We start from the raw sequence: 21288 nt of genomic DNA, 5'->3' as shown, positions 1-21288 counted from the left end.
TGAACATTTTCATACAGTGCTTTAATTTACCATTAGTCTATCTGTTCAGCAGTGTAAAAGCTTTAAAAGCACTGTTTCAAGATTTTGCTTATGTGGGAAAGTTAATTTGGCTAGATAAAGCTTTAACTTTTCTATGTGTGTTACATAGAGCTGGTTATTGCAAATTATCTTACTTTGAGTCTCTTTTACCTGAGAAATTAATTTGCAATAGCTAAATGGGAAGACATGTAGACATGACTTCAAGCATTTTATACTGCAGAAGGAGCTCATCTAGTGATTCTATGAAAGCAGAATATTTAGCAAAGATGAGAGCAACCCCTTATTAATGTTTAATTATATAGTAGATAGCAAGTATACCAGGCTGTGGTTTGTTCAAACACAGGTTAGATTAGTCCTTTTTGTTCTTCAGTGTGTATAGTACTCTCTTAGTCCTCTAGTGTAAAAACAAAACAAAATACAAACCAAAAAAAAAAAGACAACAAGAAACTGTTATGCTTCTATAACTATGTAAGCAACAGTAAGATATATTATGTAAGCAAACATTTTTGTCACTCCCCAGTGATGAATAATTTAACTGTTTTAACTAATGACAGGTTGACGGTGTCCCCTGTCTCTGTATGAAGAGTCTAAAAATTGAAAGACATGCAGTTTCTTCTTGTGCTGCCAGAAATGTTTCTTGGATATCAGATTAGAGAGCATAAGAAAATCCAATTTATTATTGGTTTTGCAAAACGAACAAGCAAACAAAAACAACAAAAAGAGACTGAAAGCCTGCTCGTGCACAATCTTGCCCCCATGGTAAATGAGTTATCATCTGTATTAAAGCAATTGGCTTCTTGGTACATTTGGAAAACAAACAAGAAAATATCTTAACTGCTCCCTTGTTTTCCGATCTACAAATGAACTGATCTCAAAGGTTTTGAATCTGCTAAGACTCCATAAATGGACAAGGGAGCAATTTCAGAAAATGCTGATTCTTAATACCAACAGGTCGCAAAATTTATTCTTATTTCAGGCAGGCTGTCAGAAGAACTGATTTCCATTTGCCCAAATTAAAACATTTTCAGCTCTAGAAAGAGAGAATAAACACCTCTTTGTGATGTGTTGACATCACTACAAATATGAGCACATGGTGCGAAATCATGCAGTGAGCTATATTTCTTTTTAGTCACATTGACATAAGCGATGATTTTTAAACTATTGCATGATCACTGAACACAGTTTATTTATATACCTCAAAGTCTGTCTGGATCTGCCATTCTAAGAGAAGCACAGCCCTTCTTTTAACAAATATAATTCACTTGAGCAGGGGACTGCCAGTAGTTATTGCACGAGATAATTTGTGACATTGGGATTAATATGAGGTAGCGTTTACTTGGTGTGTGTCACTATGGTTTAGCAATAAAAACATCAGGATGTCTCAGAGAATTGCTTAGGAATGATCACTTACTAGGGAAAACAGTAATCTGCAGTTAGTGACAGTTGGTCTAGTGCGTAGATCATATGCCTTTACTTTAACCGAGGAAGTTTTACTCAAAAACTTGTATTCACTTATGAGTCTTTGACAGTCAACATGGTGACCTCTTAAGGACATGAAAGAAAGAAAATCCCTGCTGGTTCAGACGATCAGTCCATTTAGTTCACTAGTGTCTCTTTGAGTGGCAGTCAGAGATGCTGTTCAGGGAGAGTGTATGAACTTGGGCTTTTTCTGTGCTCCACTCCTCCCACCCATCCCCAGTATCCGAAACTGTTAGATTAGGGATGGCGGAGGGTACATCCCTTTAGTGCCTCATCATGAAACTGATCATAAATCTGTCTAATCCTTTGTTTGAACCTGCTGTACTCTCTGTCTTGCAGTGTTCTACGGCAGTAAATTTGAAGAGTTCACTATTTGCTGTGTACAGTACTTTCTTCATCTGTTAAAATGAGTTTAAAACATCATCAGCTCATGTGCTATATATGTGCATATATATAGTATTCAATTACCTTCACAACTGTCCTGACAGACTCCCATTCAATTCACATGTTCATATTCAGATAGGATGACAGTATAACCCACAGCGGAAAAGCAGACAGAAATACATACTTTTAGTTGTTCAGTGATAAAATATGGAAACTCTTAACTGTTCAGCCGCTAAGCTCACGCTTAACTTGGTCAGAAGTTGAGAGCGCTGTTTCTTATGTGATAAAAAATAGAATGGGTAGTATGGAGCAATCTAGTGGAGAGAGAAGATGGAGCTGTAACTTTAATTTTCTGGTTAAAAGGATTCTGGCCTTTCTGAATCAGCATCAGGGCTCTGTCTAATCTCCTTCCTCCACTCATGTTGCAACAGAGGGTTGCCTAAGTGAGCTATGTTGGCTCTTTGCCACTCAATATTTCTCTTCACCAGGGAAACCCCCAACTGGCTTTTAAAGCCAGCTTTATGGCCCCAGGACAGTGCCAAAGGTGAAGGCACCTCACCACCTTCTTCAAGAATTTGAAGGCAAAGATGGGGGAGGGGGTCACAGGAGACAACCTAGGCAAGCTCATTGCAAACTATTCTTTCCACTTTATTAGTTGGTGCCTCCTGTTTAACACACCGATCCTCCCTGTTTTATTTTAATTTTATTTTAATTTATTTTAATTTTATTTTTTATTTTTTATTTTTATTTCACAGGCAAAGTTTTAAAAACTGGTATATCATTTTTGGACAAGGTAAAGGGAAGCACAGTGCAATCTGCCTCGTCTTTGACAACTGAAAAGCATATGAGCTTATAGAAAAAAGCTTATAAAAGTGCTTTGTCTCTGCCATGCAGAGAGCATATCCCTCCAAGAGGAAGGTTTGTGATTCAGGGGGAAAATCCCATGACAAAGCCTTAGCCCTAACAATTGCATGTAAAAGAGATTAAGTCATGGGAAACTCTTGTGAATAGAGTTGCATGAAAAACTCATGAATAAAAAGAAACATGTAGCAACATGAAACATGCCTAGCTTCAGGTTTCACCACAAACTTGAAACACAGACCATGTTTACAGAATTGTTCGCTGGGGTACATGCATCTTTTGAGCAAACAGGGGCCTAATTTCAAGAGATGTTGGGGGGGTGGGGAAGGGCATGGCTTGGCTTTGCATCAAAAGCATTCAACATTAACCTTTTCTGGTATGTGTTGACGTGAAAGGAGAGGAATCCTGGTATTCTCAAAGGATTGCTGGTACTACTTCAGATTTGGTGTGGCTCAGGATCGCAGTCCCAGTATACTATGCAGTTTCCAAGTGACCAGGAAGACTCAATTCTACTTTTAAGTTCTTGAAGGGCAGAGCATGACAAACAATACCAGACAACTAGTATCTGATTAGCCAAGTTTGAAGAAAAAAATCCCAGTTCCAAACCTTCTCCTTCGCATCCCATCATCCAGGTAGTCATGCCAACCTGTTGTTTCATTCTACCCCACTGTGCTTTCCAAATAACTAGCTGGCTGATTTTATTTCCCTGTAACAGTCTATGCTTGCTATTGCATGCTATGCATGCTTGCAGTGGCATGGAATAGCAGGAAAGGAAGCAAGTGCTAGGAATAAACTGTGGCCCATGGTCAGCTGACAACAAATGCTTCATCTTTTTCTGCCCTATTGTTGTTTCACACTGCCTAAATCTGGAGACTGCTATGCAACCAGTAAGCTTAAAAGTTGCAGTTTTGTATCTCTGTTATGTACCTCAAGTGCTATTTGTGATCTGTCGTGAACACCTAGGAGAAACATGGCTCTACTAAGGTGTTTCTAGGTGGGATGGAAAATGGATTTTATCATTAATGTGGAAGGCATTATCTGGCTGCTGAGCTGGAGTCTTACTAGTTCCTTCAAAAATCACTAGAGGCTGCCCTGTGGTCGGGCTGCAGTCAGGCACCCTAGCTTGGGGTTGGAGGAGAAGGAGGCACCAGCGGTGGCCGTATCAGTAGCGGGAAAGATTGGAGTTGCGATGATCAGGGCTCAGAGCTGGAGAAAGACAGCGTGAGGGCTCAGAAAGCGTGAGGGCTGGAGAAAGGCAGCATGTAGAGCCAGGACCTGCAGCCCGCATACTGGAGGCCAGGGAGTGGCACGAGGGAAATTGGGGCACTGACTGGGCCAGAAGGTTGAGCAGAACACAGGGCAAGCCATGGGAGGCTGCTGTGCCCAGCACCCTGCATGCAGTGTCCTCCTCCTCAGGCACTCTGCGCCTCAGGTGTCCGTCCGCTCCTCCGAGCTGGAAGGGGATGGTACAGGGATCTGTGCACAGCCGCCTATCTCATCACCCCACGGGAGAACACCCTGCTGGCATTCCCAGGGCACTGCCCAACGCCTCTCCTTTATTTCAGCTGGTTGTGTGCGTTGTGTGTAGTGTTACTGGTACTTCAGGCAGCCAGGACTGCTCCAGCAGCCTGCTGGGACACGCTCCCCTCAGCTGCCTGTGGCCCTGGCTGCTGGGGGTGGCGTTTGCCACACGCCGCAGCTCAGCCCGTTGGCCTAAGATGGCTGACTGATCGATGAGCCAGGCGAGGCGGCAGAAACAGGCCTTCATGCGCCTTGGAGAGGACGGCGGGACGCGAAGCCGCAACCGGCCGTCACCCGCGAGGAGAAAGCCCGGGCCCGGAGAATGGACACCGGAGGCGGAGGCGCGCGGGGACTCCTGGGAAATGTAGTTCTCCCCCCGAGCCGGCCGTTCCGCCGCCGGACTCCTCCTTGCGGGGCCTGCTGGGAGTCGTAGTTCGTCTGGCCCCTCACCTCCGCAGTGGCCGCGCACGGCGGCGCCGGAGAAGACTACCGCTCCCAGCGCGCACCGCGCGGCGGGCGGCTGTAAACAAACAGCGCGGAGGGCCATGGCGCCTGGGGGCTGTGCTGGGGGGCGCTGAGCGACGGGGTCCCTTCGAGGGGGCCGGGGGCACCCATGGACGACAGTAAGGTACGGGCCTGCCCGGGCGGGGCGGGGAACGGCGGGGCTCGGGGGCTGCGGCAGCGAGGGAGGAGCCGTCCCCTTGGCTCTCGTCGCTTGCTGAGCAAGGTTTAGGGCCCAAATGGCACGGTTATATGAGGAGCGGCTGGGGTTGTTCGGTCTGGAGAAGAGGAGGCTCAGGGGAGACCATATCGCTCTCTACAGCTACCTACACAGGAAGGTGTGGGGAGCTGGGAGTCGGCCTCTTCTCGCACATAACTAGTGATAGGACTAGAGGGAATGGCCTCAAGTTGCACCAGGGGAGGTTCATGTTGGAAACGAGGAGACATTTCTTCTCAGAAAGAGCACTCAGGCATTGGAACGGGTTGCCCAGGGAGGCGGTGGGGTCACCGTCCCTGGGGGTGTTCAAGGAAAGGTTGGACCTGGTGCTTAGGGACATGGTTCAGTGGGTGATGTTGGTGGTAGGGGGATGGTTGGACCAGATGATCTTGGAGGTCTTTTCCAACCTTAATGATTCTATGAAGAGAAAATGCTTGGTGTAATTTCTTAAGGAATAAATCTAAAACGTTTGAAAGTGATCAGTAATTGACCAGTGTATATGATCCACCAAATGGATCAGGAGTATGTGAATGGTTTATGCTAATTTGACAAATTGACATTTATACTCCTTGGTTTTATTGAGGCCTTGTCTGAAAGCTGCAAAGATGGGTGGGAGAATCTGCATCACTGAAGCCAACGAAATGCTCACAGTTGTGAGGACAAACTGGATGAAACAGTACGTGTGATCAGGGCAGGAGTTTAGAAGATATGGAAGACTTAATTCTTGAGGCATATGTAGCTACTTCATTTCTCTTGTGACAGAATTAGTTTATTTATAACAGATAACTTGCATTTTTTTCATTAAAAATAATTTTTATACTATTGTTATGTTTTGCACTAATGAGACAGGTCTTTGCTCTTTTTTGCTTAGAAAAACTGATGTCAAGTGAAGGAAAGAGTAGGCCAAGTGGAATATTTCCTCTTCCTATCTCATGTCTCAAGTACAAATTCATAATGTAATGTTTTCATATTATACTTACACTGAGATACTGTCAAGGGCTATGGCTTTGAAAAGGGTGCTGCCCAGAACTACTGAGTGTGGTGGTTAGTAAGGAAAACTGAAGATCTTTGTTCCCTCAGCAAGTTTTACGTTAGGTAATAGTCTTAGACGATATCAGATCCCCATATCTTCTACAGAAAATAGCTGATACTAGTCAGTAAGAGCTGGCTGCTTTGAAAAGTTTCACTATTGATATTTTGTAGGGCTGCAATTCCTTTCAGAACAAATTCATGGGGCTGCAGGTTGCCCTTAGAGTTTGGTGTCTCTGTTGAAGAGATCCCATTCCTGTTGGGAGGAGGGCGCTTCCCATTTTTGTTGCTGTGTCAGAATGAGGCAAGCACTGTTTATGCTTCATTTTATAGCCAGCTACATCTTCCAGCTCAAGCCAGCATGTCCTTGAAGCCTTCTAAAAGTTCCACTGAGTCACATTTTCCTTGTTATTTGAAGGGCTGGACTGTGTGATCTGAGAGTCTTATCGTGGAATTGAACGAGTGTGACTGTGAAAGGAATTTCCCTATAAAAATGAGGTCATTGAATTACATCATTAGTGAGGTAACTATTCTATAGTTACATCCACTGAAGTTCAGAGTTTTCATAAAGAAAACATAACATAAAGAATTAACATAAAGAATTTGGAATTGTAGGCTGTAACGTTTTCCCTAATTCAAAGTGCACTATAATTTAGTCGTACCTGGATGAAGAGAGCGTAAGAGGCATGGTTCCTCTTAGCATATTTTCTCAAAACGAGAAGGAAGTAGTAAAAACTAAAGGGAGAGACAGAAGATCTAAGGGTCAGATGTAGAAAAGTTCTTTCACGCTCAAGTTTAAAAGGATGTTTTTAAATTATTCAAACAATAAAAAATAACCCCAACTATGACCTGCTTTTCTGTTGAGCTTCTGTGAGGCTAGGACTTGCTCAGATACTGATCTCATTTATCCTTGCTGTGGTTTGAGCTATTATTGGTTGTCCAAGGAATAGAGTTTAGTGATGTAGCTGTTCTTTGTCAATTAATCACAGTTAAAATAGCACTTATGTGCCTCCAAAGTATTTAGACATAAGAAAAAGGAGAAATTCTGTTACTGTAATTTCAGCATTGATAGGTGATACTAGTTGATTAGTTTACAAGACTGTATAATTTGTTATGTTTATTATATAAATCAGGAAGCAGGGTGTCTGTATTAAGGTAAGAGGCATTTTTCACATTCATGGTAATAAAAATAACCCTGGTAACTTTTAAAATACAGTTCTACCTAGCTAACTGCAATCTTTTATATTTATTATGGGTAAACTTTCAAAATACTACTGTGAGTAATTAACTTCTCAGTTATCACTCGGTATCTACTTTTTTATTATAAGAGTAAAACTGAAACAAGAACAACAACAAACAGAAATAGTTTGGGTTTACCCTCTTTTATTACAAATATTTTCTTCCTGTAAGGAGAAGATAGCTTTTGAAAATAAAGGCTGAGATGAATGTATTTTTCCTTTAAAAATGTGCTGAACCTCAGGTGAACACGTGAGTAGATAAAGTTTTAAGAAAAGGTGTACTTGGGAAACAAATATTACACTGAAATGGTATTTTTTAATTTAAAGTGGGATTTATTTTTGAAAAAATGTATACTGCATCATTCTTGGATTCAGCAGTGGAATATAGTGAATTCCGTACTTTTTGGTATGCAAAGGAAAATTGTGTAATACACCAAACAGCTTTATAAAATGTCATCTTAGTTTAATACAGCTACTGTTAGATACACAAATGGGGGGGGGGGGAGGGGAGGAAGAGCTTAGGAAAACCTTTCATTATCCAGTTAAGATGACAATGAACTACTTGACTCCTCAAAATTTTAAAACAGTGGACCTCATTCTCTTGCAAATTTTTAATTCCAGGTTAGTTTCTCAAGTTTGAACAGGCTTGTTCTTGGTGGTTGGCTTTCTTTTGCTTTTAAATAAATAGCATGAAGAAGCAAATTCCTTTATACCTGTAAAAGAGACTGTTGCTGTTGAAAGGATGGGTGCTCAGCTCAGAGTCTTGGTGTTCCTGCAGACAGGTCCCGGCGCTGTGGACAAGAACATTGGTCTCAAGGTCCAACTGTTTTTAAACTTCTGCAAGCTTATGATGAGGCCAGTGAAAGAAAAGCCCTTAAACAGGTCAGAGGCTTTTCAGGTGCTAATGTAGTCTGAGATGAAAACCGAATGCTCAGACTAGCTGTTCTTATGGGATGTTAATGTTTATGGATCAAGCGTCTATAGGTGTCTTGCCCTGGTGTTCACATAGCCTTTGCATTTTGGGGAAGAACTTGGTGATAGGGCAGGGGAAAGCCCACAGCAAAGGCCATACGTGAAGCGTTGTGCTGTAAACCCTGGCTCTAGTACATCAAATATCTGTGTGTGATCCTGAGGCAGGGGGAGTTTGCTGTATATCATGAGTGACAGGGATACAGACATCCCTTGGAGGGAGTGCAAGAGCAAGTTAGGTGTGAAATCTGGGTAACATACTGGGCTTGACAGGTCTTCGTTCATGAGAGATCCTCCAGCACTTCTCTGTCTATGACTCTCGCTGTTGTGGGTGACCAAGATTACGAAGAGAGGGTCAATCTTCCAGGCAGTCCTGGAGTCGACTCCGAGGAATGCTCTGAATGCTGCAGCAAGGACTGAGAAATAGCGCGGAGAGCAAAGTTTGTTCTGTTTTCATACTGATCCAAGCTGTTAAGGGGAGTGGCTACTATGTTTTTACCCTTTAGGGCTCTTCTAGAGCATGCAGGTTTGTAAAGTGCTATAGTATTCTTGCATCCAGGATCTTGTTCAAACATAAAATATTTTCATTTCTGCTTGTTTTGAAATATAAAATCTAAATAGCTTAGATTATAATTTGAGGTAGGCAATTTCAAATCCTCAAGTGTTTTAACAAGTCTCTTGTTGCTGGACAGCATTGCTCAGCTGACGTGTCTGCTTTTTTACATTTACAGTGCGTAAGTAAAATGGATTAGCCTAAACCCCACAGAGCAGCTAGAACAATTTTATTTCATATTTGTAGTGGGTTAGGAGGATAGCGTTAGTCTAGGAGTTTAGGAGGATAGAACGTAGTATAGCATTACTTGACCATTGGTGTTGCGTGTTTCAAGCGCTAGATAGTTTTGAAGTACCTGGGTTCTTTTAGTATAACCTGTCAGTGTGCATGGCATATTGGTGGGTACGCTTCCACGAGGCTGTAGTTGTGTTTTGTGGGCAAGAAGAGGATTCTGATCTATCAAGAGGTAAGGTGTAATGCAAATGATTGCTAGAATCTAAATAGTGACTCTTGCACTGAACCTTAGTACTTGCTCATCTTGACTTGTGGACACCTGCTTAATGCTTTATGAAAACTTGATGTTTATTTCTAGCTTATGCCTTTTTTTTTTTGAGTAGACATTTCAGCAAAAATAGTCTTTACATACCTGTGCTAAAGATTACCTTCTTAGTACATTAACCACTTTGTATGAGTAAACCTTTAGGATTAATTTCTGTTGACATAACTGCTTAAGACTTGTAAGTTGTTTGCTCCCTTAATATCTTAGGTTTTTGGGTCATGATCAGATGCATTTTTTGAGTGCTTGCTCAGTGTGATGCAGGATGCTGAGTCTGGCAGTCAAAGTTGTTTAACTAATCTGTGTAAAGCATATAAAATGCCATACAATGGAGGAATAACCACTATGCTTTCTAGCTGAGTTCTATCTACAACTGTGAGTGATATGCTGTGACTTAAAGCATTGAATAACTTCATTTTTATTAGGACACTTGTGGCTAACTTAATTTGATAATTGATTTTGAGAAAACATTTGCAAACATGACTAGATTTTTTTTTCCTTCTGCCATAATGAATGCAATCCTTAGGCTTGGTTTTTATTTTTCCCAATCATTTTTATAGCTTTATGTAATTCCTGTACATGATCATCAGTTTCACACTAAGTTAGATTCTGTAGACCTATACCTGCAGCTACTAATACAAACAACAGTCTGCTTAAGGTGATTTCTTGAGTTGGATCTCAAGTCCTGGCTGCTGTAGCACTTGGGAGCTATCTGTGAATGAGCTGTGAGCTGCTGCAAGATACAGAACTGGTCAATGCTCTCAGCATTGCTGAGAGGTGCTTCGGGTAGCGCTGTTTTGTTCAGTACCTTCAGGGGTGCCAGGCCAGCTTTACCAGAAGCAGCTCAGATCCTCAGGGAATGCCAGCAGCCATTCTGTGCATCTCCTTTGGAAGGAGGAGCTCTCCGTGACACCTTCTGGCAGTGCCGTAGAGATCTGCCGGATCCCTTTGGGCAAAAAAGAAAAATAATCCAGAACTCTGATAGCTTCATTTAGCTGCCCTGATACACACAAAGCCATTTCCAATTCCAGGTCAATTAATTTTGAACACTGCTACCAGGTGAGTGATACTATGATCTAAGTGCTGCATCAAAAAGGGAGGAAAGCTATGTTCTATTCTCTGAAGTCTGATTGAACTGAAATATGGGCTTGGTTGGATTTGTGACAGATGCATGTTATTAATAATTCTGTGACAGATTTTATCATTAGTTTTGTTCTGCGTCTTGATGGCGTGTGACTCCCTGAAAAAACAAATCCCTACTGCTGAATGCTAACAGCTCCCACCCCTTTATAAACTTCAGAGGAATACAAAGGAAATACAATATGTTTGCCTGCTTGTTTTTTGTTGGTTTGTTCAACGTCATCTAGCACTTCTGCCCATTTTTCTTTCACATCAGCATAGCAGCTGGCTGGGCAAACATGATTCTAAAGCCAGGGAGATACCGTAGTGTGTAATGGTGACAGAGGATTTACCAGGCCTTTTTCCCCCAGTTGGGTTGCTTCAGGCTACAGCCAGAGCTTCTGAATACTGGAAAGGAAAAATTACTAAGGATGCAGGATTTGGTTAGATCACTTATTACACCAGCTGTGCAAGGTTGATGGCTAATTATATGGTGAGCTGCAGTTTAGGAGCCATGGAGACTGTGAATCTTTCAGGATGGTGTGAAGGCAGATGATTAGGGCCTTGCTGCTGAAAGTGAGAGTTAAAAGGAGGGAAGCTCTTCATTATTTCCATACCTGGTGGTAAGGGCACTAGCAAGCAATGACTTACGAGGTGCAGGCCTTTTTTCATCCCGTAAGACACAGCGTGTGTGCAGGGCTGGTGCAGCGATAAAAGATCGTGGGGGGACAAAGTGCAACTGGTGTACCTCTCTGTAGAAACCTCTCTAAGTTGATGGGAGGGAACAGAGATAATTGATAATGGTAGATCCAGGATGCAGTTGTGATGTGCAAAGCAGTCCACAACTGGTTGATTTAGTTGCAGACTACAAAGTGCTTTGAACTGTTTTGTGTCCCCTCTGTAGGTATAGCCACAAAAACATGTCTTTAAACTCAGGGTTTGGACAGAGCTCACTTGATCCTCTTACAGCAGTGACAATGCTTTCTCCCTTACCCTTCATACATTCTCTCTGTTGATGTGACTCCTACCTTGAAAAAGACACCAGCTGCATATAAGCCCACACAAAACACTTTACAATAACAGGTCCTTAAATGATTATGTGAATTTTGTGGTGTTGGATGGATTTGAATGATGTGAAGCTGTGCTACTTGTGCATACTTCTCTTTTTTGATGCTTGCCCAAGGCTCTGGCCTTAAAGAGGCTGGGTGATGTTTGCAACTAATCTTAATTCTCTGCTTGTGAGAAACAGCACAGTAGCAACGGCTCATCTGCCTGAAGTTGTGGTGGAAAGGCGTGACCGTGATGCAGTGTGCTGGGATTCTTGTCTGGAGGGCTCGCCCACTGCTCGGGGGGTCAGAGCTCAAAGAGTGGACCAGGAAGAGCTGACATGTGTCTCTACAAGGGCTTATCTAGCTCTTGAATTCAAAAACTTAGCTCCAACTACCTTGTGTTGACCCAGAAAAGCCTCAGGTGTTAAGTCTTGGAGAACTTAGGTACTTTGGCTGTGGTGTGTAATGTAGCATCCAGAACTCTATCTGGGGATGTTTTCCTTCAGAAGCAACAAGTTGCACAAAGCTTTATATAAAAGCAATTGATTGGTACAGATGTGGCAGATGTTACTTTGTGCCTTGGACCAGGTTGTCCTATCCTGCAGCACCAAGTTTAATGGCTTAGCACGTGTTAATTACAGTAATGGAAAACAGTACTGGAACACAGTATCTGAAGATCTTAAGGAGAACACCTTGGTGGCGTAAATGGATTATTCAACTTGTGTTCTGTAGTTCAAATGTAAAAGTGACTTTTTTGTTTGCTTTTCTGAATGTGCTATGTTTGTTTCATTATCACTAGATGTCCATTAACTACTTTCTCTTCCTCCATTTGATTGTAGGGGCAGCTATTCTTGAATAAATTAGGAGAGGCAATATACAAAAGGCTAGATTATGTTGGCATGTGATTGTTGACTTGGTTTCCAAAGAAAGAATAGACTCAATTGTATACTCCATTTTTTCATTCTAGCACATCAATTCACTGTTACTGTTTTTACTGCAGCCTGCTAAGTTTGTAGAACAAGTGACTTCTTTGAATGTCAAAGCTGACTTTTTTTGTAGTGTTGCAAAGTAAAAAGTGCCTTTTTTTGTTATGAACTCTGATATTTTGAATAGTGCCTTTTAGAAAAAGTACAGTTTATAAACAGTATGGTGAAATACTAAGCCAGCAGTGAAATTCTTATATGTAGGTGTGTTTCTCCACACCCCCTCCATTCAAACAGTGTGGTCAGAATGCAAATAAAGAGAAATTCTCACTTCAGAGGGGAAGTGGGGCGTGTGGCTGATGTAATACTTACAGGGCAATACTACCTGATGGCCAGAGTACTAAGTTTCATAACATGTCTAAGACTTTCATGTGCCACATTCTCATGCTAAGAGGGAAATATATGGGTGGGGAAGCACAGAATAAACACCAAGGAAACTATTCTTTTATATTTGTAGCAAGAGAAGCTTTCAGACCTGTAAAAAGGAACCATAAAGAAAAGGGCAGAATGATCCAAAACCTTCAAGGGATAGGACAAGCTGTTGTGGGGGTCACGTTTCTTCAGGGGAGATCTAAGTTAGGCACTGGAAAAACTTGATGCTGGGATAGGTTGCATAAGGAGATGATTTTCTACCTTGTGTAGTACTGTTTGTAAAGTGAACATGGCCAAAGTGGTTAGGTTCAGCTCCATTGGAGGCAGCAGAGGTAGGGCTCAGTGTAACTGAATTCCTTGTTTAGTAAAAATCCCCAGAAGATTCCTTTGAAATAAAGCAAGATGGAGGAAGTTCAGATGGCTGGTGGATAATTCTGAGATGTTTTGTCTTTAGAGGAGACTGAAACTATAGTCATTTTACTGCAGCAAAATTAGGTTTTAGGTTGTAATGATATAAATCTTTTTTTTTTTCCTTCCAATTTTAAGTGTTAAAGTCAACAAGGTATTGTTGAGCTGGCAATTACTGGGGCATGGGTTGTTAATAATTCTAAATCAATTTTGCTAGAGAGTTGACTGGTCATCTTGAGCCAGCTATAGGCACAATGACATGGTTTCAGTGTTCCCTTTGCAGAACATTATCTCTAGCGTACTCTTCATTTCCAGGTGGTTGGAGGCAAAGTAAAGAAGCCAGGCAAGCGAGGTCGTAAACCAGCAAAAATAGACTTGAAGGCAAAACTTGAAAGAAGTCGTCAGAGTGCAAGAGAGTGCAGAGCCAGGAAGAAGCTGAGGTACCAGTACCTGGAAGAGCTGGTTTCAAGCCGAGAGCGAGCCATCTGTGCTCTCAGAGAAGAGCTCGAAATGGTAAGAAACTATCACTTAATTTATGTTCAGTATCATTCAGGGTCTACTCTCATGGACATTTGTTCTTGAAATCACTGTGACTAAAATGAATGGGATTTGGCCAGCCATAAAGTATGAAAGCATCAGAAACAGATGGACTCAGCTGCTTGCCTGCTTTGCATGATGAATAATGAACTTCGTGCTGCAAGTTATCAGCTGGTTTTGAACTGGAAGTGAGCAAAGAACGCACCTTTGCATATGACTCTTTGAAGCATTTCTTTTGGAAAACCTCTGATAGAGGTGGAAAGAGGTAGAGTTTGGAAAGAGATGGGGTAAAATATCAGTGGGGACATACACCCCCAGTGTGTTAGTGCTTCCAGTAGACTTTTGTCTTTGTGTGGGGGAGGCTGGTTTTGCAGCATACTGTCCGTTTACATGTGTAAATGGTTGTGCGGCTATCCCATGTTTAGAACACATAGAAGATGGCTGTCTTAGCCAAATAAGCTACATTAACAAAAGAGAATGTTTCATCTAGAAATAAAGACTCAGTTCCTCACTGATATGGAGATGTCATTGATGTTTCATTTACAAGCTTTAGGCTTGTTTGAAGAGGCAGGGCTGGTCACCAGAAATGAATAGGGTTAGTATTAGGTGGAAAGTTGGTCAACTGACCATGGGCTCTTCAGTGTATTTTGGGGTTTGACAAATAAGAATTTAAGATGAGGGAACTAGGAATAAGGCAAACATTCTGTAACTCTGCCTTGCACAATCAGGAAGGACCTCTTAATAGTCAGTCAGCCCCAGAGTCATGTGAAATATTTGTTTTTAATAGGCCATGAACTGGAACGGTATTCTGGCATGCTAACAGCAAGAAAATGCACAAAGTGTTCCATGTTGTTTAATAATTACAGTATTGTGTCTAGCTCTGCCACTGAGTAGCAGTTTATTGACTGAATCAGGATTTACTGAGGCCAGGTATGCAACCATGGACACGTGCTTAGTTCATTAATGCTCTGCAGTTTTGTAAGAGGCTTCAGTCCAGTAAATTCAAGCCTTAAATGAATATACCGGAAGGTAAAGATTACAGCTTTGTTTTGTCTGCTAATGTGGTCCTGGCAGTTTGCTAATGCCTAATGTGTTTGCATATTTCAGTACAAGCAGTGGTGCATGGCAATGGACCAAGGGAAAATCCCCTCTGAAATAAAAGCCCTACTAACTGGAGAGGAGCAGGGCAAAGCACAGCAGAACTCAACCAAACTTGCCAAGGCTGGGAAGACAGAAGCAAACAGCAGCAATCCCTGTAGGTATCCAGCCTATGATTAATTCCTATTTTGTTACATCTTTTGTGGTGTAGGAGGATGGCTGTGGTGTGGGAAGAAACATAAGGGTGTGCTCTTGGGCACAAGTAGTTGATTGAAGCAAAGGGCATAGTGGGTGGTACAAAGACTCTGTGTAATGTTTACATGGACGACACAGAAATTATACTAGTAAGGAATCTGGGCAGTTATTTCAGAAGAAGGCTCAATTTTAGTTTCAGTAAGGCCTGCGAAGACTTGAGACTGTAATCTTTTACAGCATTTTCTGTTTTCTGAATGTGAGGGAAATGGAGCACATAAAACAATCTAATTTTTAAAATTCCATCAAGAAAATATTATTCTATCTGCGAACACTCAAAAGTGAGAAATGCTGGACCTGGGGTTTCTAATGGAGTCTTCTTTCTCCCTCATTCATGTTTGTCAAGGGGATGAAATAAGGTTCTTCCAGGCATGGAAAGATGACTTTATGTTTTGTGATCTTTTCATTTTGTTACATGCATGCAAAGGAACAGTTAAGGCAATATAGGCAATTCTCTATCTCCTGTCGTCTTTTAATATTTCTACAGATTAAATTACAATTTACTATAATTTTTAAATTACGTATTCCTAGCTCTGTTTTTAAGAAATGATGTGAAAACCACATTTGTCACTATAACAGTCTTTCCCCATGGTGCATCATTCACAGGAGCAGAATGCACAACCTTCCACACTGCAGCAGAGAGAACTTGATAGCTAGCAGAAGAATGCCGTTATCAGAGAAGTGGATGCATCCCTGGGTCCAGGGGGAAGGATGCCAATCTGCTGTCTTCTCTTTGCTCCTCCCCACGTGAAACTCTTTGCTTGTGGTGTTCATAAACCTGCACGGAGTGGGGCTTCTGGGGTAATAGGTGTTTCTGTAAGCGGAGCCTTGTTCTTCCTTTCTCTACACCTCCCTCCCCAAATACAGCTATGCAGCTTTTGGACATTCCCAGTAAGAGATAAGGGCTGCCTTTGTATTAGAGGCATGAGCCCAGAATTAGACTGGCCTTGTGGTCAGTAGTTATGTGGTTGGTAACCATTGTGGGAGACAGAGATTCTGTTACATAAAAGCAAGAGGAGGATTCCTTAACAGCTTTGCTAAAGCTAAATGGAATATTATAGGTCAAGAAAAAGGGGCCTCATCAAAAGCTTTCAATAAGAAGATATATAATAATGTTACTTGCAACCTAGGTAAAAGTGTTGCTTTCAGCATCCTTTTATAATGCAGCATGTATTTTGTTATTGGTGCTCTTGAAGAGGTACTATGTATATGCCCATACTTCTTACACTCACTAAAATAGTCAGAACATCTCCCTACACCCTGCTTCTAGCAGTGGAATAACTGCCACCTATTCCCACCTGTCAAGCGCTGCTATTTTCCTGTGTCTACCTATAGTTTGGGTCCAGGTATCTTCCTAGGCTGCAATGTGATATGAACTCGGCTGTGCTATCCTGATTTCCCAGCCAAAGATAATGCAAAGAACTGGTAGCAAGGAAAACAAGTTGCCTCTGTTTGGTCTCACCATAAGAGAGACAATGGCAAAAGTCTTGTGGGCTGGTTCAGGACACTGACAGATAACCTGCCACTTTATTTAGAGTGCACTTTCTTCTGTACATGCTTTTTGTGTATGTATGATGAAATGTGAAGAGTGGAGCTCTCAGTTTTTTCAGTGGGGCTTTTGCTTTGCTTGTCCTGTTTGTGACAATGTCTTTCTCTTTATTTTATGAGATGCATGGAATGTTTTTTAATCTTATGTTTTCTTTGTTTCATAGAATAAATATTATAATGAATGACTTGCTAGACTGGATGTTGCCTTCTTTTTGTTAAAGTAATTGTCTGTTTAGAATTATCTTAATTTAGGATTAGTCAAAAGGACTGAAAATAGTAGTGCCATATTTCAGTGTACAGCACACAGTTGTTTTCTGAATTCTATTCTGAGCTCTCACATAAATCCTTAAAGCATGCTTTTCAGTATACCTTAGATCTTCCACACATGTACTTAGTTAGCAATTGCCAGAAGTGTTGCATAGACAGAAAACTGTTTTGAAAGGTTAAGTAACACTGAAGCAGAGATGGGGAGGATGAGGTGTGGTTATTTTTTTCAACCCCCCCTTTTTTAAGCTCCGAACTGCAGCTTGTTCTGGAAGACAGCAACAAGGCCAACCCGTAAGTATAGATCTGTTGAATGCTTGCCTGTCCCTTTTCTCTGTTCTCTGGAGGAAAGCATAGTAGGCCAGATGTCCAGAGCTGTATTCTGTGAACCTTGCAGTTGGATTTTGTAACATGAACATGCCAGAGGTTTAGTATGTTGGTTTTGGGTTAAAATTAGACTTACACAGTACCTCTGGTTTTGTATGTAAGCTATGTGTTGCACATAAATGTACTTCTAAGTATCTGCCCGAGTGAGGGATGTAGAAAACTTTCAGAGGAGTTAACAATATTCGTGACAGGAACAGTTTCACTCTGTGATAAATGCAGCACTGATGTCATAATAAATATCATGCTTTCTCTCTTCCCTCCAGTCATTTTGTTTCACTTTCTCTGATACTATAAAAGAAACTTCTTGGGTAGTTTTCTTTTATGGAGGAAACGGGGAGCTGGAATTTTCAGATGTGATGAGCAATAGTTTTCATCTGTTTCACATCCTAGTGGCTCCTGCTTCTGGACTTAGTCAGCAGTTGGCATTGCAGGGTTGTAATGGGCAAGCTCTGTGGCACACTTAGTGGCGTCTGTGTTCAAGCAGGTTTTTTGTGCATCGTGCAGATGGGACAGGAGGCATGCTACAGTCTACATCACCTTAAACTGCTTTCTTGTTTGTCCCGCAAGCCAAAATATGCATGACACAAAGTTAGCGGCTCTAACTGTAGTCATCCAATCTGCCCTAGATGCCGTATTTCTTAACAATCTGTAGGATTCCCAGCAAGAATCAGTATGTAAAGTTCCATGCCTTCTGCCATGTAGCAGCTTTTGCAACATTATGAATGTTCTTGCCTTGGTGGATCTGCAGGAGTCCTTTGTTTTGCAGTTTGAACTTCAGTAGTTCCCCTTTACAGCTAACAAATATTTGTGGTGCTCATTTGCTACTGTATGCTTGCAGTCTTCATCCATTCTGAAGTGTCTCCTAGAAGTGATACAGCCAGGTCGTCTGACTAGGAGTCTCATATTGTACTTAAATAACAGAGGATGACTTGGTCTTACCCTCTATGTGTAAGATGGGTACAGCCTTCCATCCATTTCTCCTGCAGTGAGTCTATGCAGCTGATTTTCTCTCAAACGCTGAAAAAAGGAGACAGGCTTGGAAATGTCTCACTTTCCCTCTTGCCATGGAAATCTAATGGTCAGCTAGAACCATTTGTCCAGCTGAAGGTGGGTATCTCTTGGAGACTCTATCCACAGTCGTCCAAAAATACTGTGTCTAGTATTTGGTGTTTATAACAATGCTAAGACTCTGTTACAGTAAGATGTAGTAAGACAGAGCTAGATGTTGATGGAGTAAGCACTGTACACTTGCACTAATGCTTTTGGAGATCTTAGCCCAAGGACTGGTACCAGGTAGTAGAAACTTGGTAAGAAAAAGATGTAGTAAATTTTGTCCTTTTTTACAATCCCAAAAATATGTTTGGAACAAAGAATCCTGAAAAATGAAGTGGATACATTTAATAAGCATGTCACTTAACTGAGAACATTTTGCCTAATTATATTAAAAAATTTTTTAGAAACCATCAATCACAATCTGCTTTCATAACCTGATAAGGAGTGTTTTCGAAAGAATCTGTATTCCAATAAGTGCCAGAGGTGGGATGTGCTTCTGTTTTTTGTTGTTGTTTTGGGAGGATTTTTTTTGTTTAATACATCTTGAAAAGCTTTTAACTTTTTTTGACAGCTGGAACCATGACTAGCTTTGGGAGGCTTCCTGCGAATGATTTTTTTTTTTTAATTTTGCATTTTAGGGTGAAGATTAATGTACATCAATAATTAATCTAGTTCTTCATGGCATCCTGTGAAGAGACAGAAAATTTGGCATTGTAGTTCAATTTTCTGCTTTCCAAGAAATGATGATCTCCTTTATTAGTTGTAAGATTACTGCTAATATATAAGGATCAAATGTTTTGGGCTAGTCTAAAAATGCAGAGAGAGCAAGAAAAGCTGAAATAAGATCCTTTTTTCTCATTATGCTTCAGTGTTACAGCATGAGTGATAGAAGATCAGTTCATGTAGAAACCCCTGTTGTAGGTAAGGAAGATAAAACACCAGCTTGTGACTTTGCTGATGTTAGTGCCATTGAGCATTTACAGTGCCTCGGTTGACGAGGAATTGGCACAGGCTGCTCAGAGAAGTTGTGGATGCCCTATCCCTGGAGGTTTTCAAGGCCAGGTTGGATGGGGCTTTGGGCAACCTTTCTAGTGGGAGGTGTTCCTGCCCATGGCAGGGGAGTTGGAACTGGATGAGCTTTAAGGCCCCTTCCAACTCAAACCATTCTGTGATTAGTTTCCCTGTAAGTTACATGCATAGCTGAATTCATTGTACAAATTTGTGTGTTTATATTAGAAAACAGAAGCTTCCAGTTTGCTGTAAAATCTGCAGTAAGTATCTCATACTGAATGGAGTGCCACTAGACTACAGTTGATTCTGTATTTATGGAATGTATAGATTTGTATATGTAGATATATAGGAATCTGTACTGTCAGTTATAACTATTCCATTAAGCAATTTCTGCCAAGGCTGTTGCTTAGCTTAATTGCTATATTATTTATATGATTGTGTTTTTCCTTATTCGCTTTAAGTTGTAACTAGAAAATGCTGTCACTGTTCAGCTAATGATGTTCAGCAATGCTTCATTAAAACAAACTCAACAACAACTGGACTTCAGGTTTTTTATCTTCCAGAAAAAGCACTTGGGGGTGGAAGTTTTGCTTCCATAACTACTCCTGCTTTTCTGTGTGTCTGTCTGTAACCAAAAACTGGCTTAAATCAACTCTACTAACTGCTACTTTGAGCAATTCTTGTTTATGCTGTCTGTATATTGTGGATAATGCTGACATTCTTAACTATGCTGCAGCTGATTGGTATTCTGTTGATGAAATAAGATTTTATTTTGTGAAGAAAAGACTACAAGTGGATTGTAAAATACGTGTTTTCATGAGACAGGATGTTTGTGAATCGAAACTGCTTTGTATAAAAGTTAACTTACCCATACCGTCTTTCTCATGGCAACGCTGAAAATATATTTTGATCGAGTTATAGAGTGCTGGTGACAGCAATGCTGCATATTCCTGTGGCAGAGCATACCAGCAGTGTCTTCTGACTTCCACATCTCCTTATGTGGCATGCTCCAAATGCCTGCTGATGTAAGAACAATTCTTTCCTACTCCCTATCAAACAGATCCTGCCGGGTTGCTAGGTCGGTGTTTTCTGTTTTGAATTTCTGGGCTCTTTCTTTCCTCTACCCTAGAGCAGTACTTTGAAATCTCCCACTTTCCGTATGCATTCCTTCCTTCCCTTCAGAAAGAGGCTTCTGTGAATCTTCTTTCTTCCCCAAGTGGCCTGGCAGCTATTTTCAAAAGCCATCAAGGCTTCCTTTTCCAGAGGACTACATAAAAACATGAGTTATTCTGCTGTTTCTCTCTGCCTCTGCAAACATGCTGTACCAAATCTGCGACTTCACATGGAATACTCCTGCATTTTAAGCTCTCCCTAAAATCAGAGTAAATACCCTTTCTGCATTGCAAGCTCTTAATAATATCAGCCTTTGTAGCTCGGGACCCACTTCATGTTTCTCTGCATAGCCTAGTTGAAGCAGTGCTGATAGCTGCTCACTCCAGAGCGGTTTTTTGGCTTGTTCAAATGCTCTTGTCTTTAGCAGTATGATCAGGAAGAAGGCAGCAGTGTTAGCAGAGAGTGGCAGCAGGCAGTAATTGACGACATTGATTGTAGATGTTGGGCTTGTGTTGAAATGGTTCTGACTCTCTCAAACTTGGAAGCTGTCTTTCATTTAGAACATCCTGAGATGTAACATTGTTCTGTTACTTGCATGTGTTTAAAATTTGAGGTTGCCCAGCGTTTTAACCAGTGACGGAGTTTGAAAATGAAAGGGTAAGTTCAGCTTGGCCCTGTGTAACTGAAACACGCTGTGAAGCTAAGGGGAAATTCATTTGTGAGAGAAAATTCTGTCCCAAAGACCTT

At 41.4% G+C, this 21288-nt stretch overlaps 2 protein-coding genes across 2 annotated transcripts in view; one reads left to right on the top strand and one right to left on the bottom strand.

Annotated features, from left to right (window-relative positions):
* Window positions 1-4319: 4319 nt before the first annotated feature.
* Window positions 4320-16898, top strand: CREBL2 (cAMP responsive element binding protein like 2). The gene is made up of 4 exons (XM_083820081.1): window positions 4320-4912; window positions 13594-13791; window positions 14923-15070; window positions 15772-16898. Coding segments are annotated over exons 1-4 (363 nt in total). The 5' UTR covers window positions 4320-4897; the 3' UTR covers window positions 15774-16898.
* Window positions 7395-21288, bottom strand: part of LOC310892380 (uncharacterized protein) — a 36371-nt gene continuing 22477 nt past the window's right edge. Inside the window, exon 2 of the mRNA XM_083820070.1 lies at window positions 7395-10293. Coding sequence (XP_083676196.1) covers window positions 10178-10293 — 116 coding nt within the window. The 3' untranslated portion in view covers window positions 7395-10177. The remainder of the gene's footprint in view (window positions 10294-21288) is intronic.

This window comes from Anser anser (genome assembly GCF_964211835.1).
Source record: "Anser anser genome assembly, chromosome: 1".
NCBI classification, from domain to species: domain Eukaryota; kingdom Metazoa; phylum Chordata; class Aves; order Anseriformes; family Anatidae; genus Anser; species Anser anser.
This window is presented reverse-complemented; position numbering and strand designations above follow the sequence as displayed.

Bases quoted from the DNA above. Each gene is read 5' to 3' on its own strand.
- CREBL2 (XM_083820081.1), top strand. The intron at 13,792-14,922 runs GTAAGAAACTAT...TGCATATTTCAG, and splicing joins TCAGAGAAGAGCTCGAAATG to TACAAGCAGTGGTGCATGGC.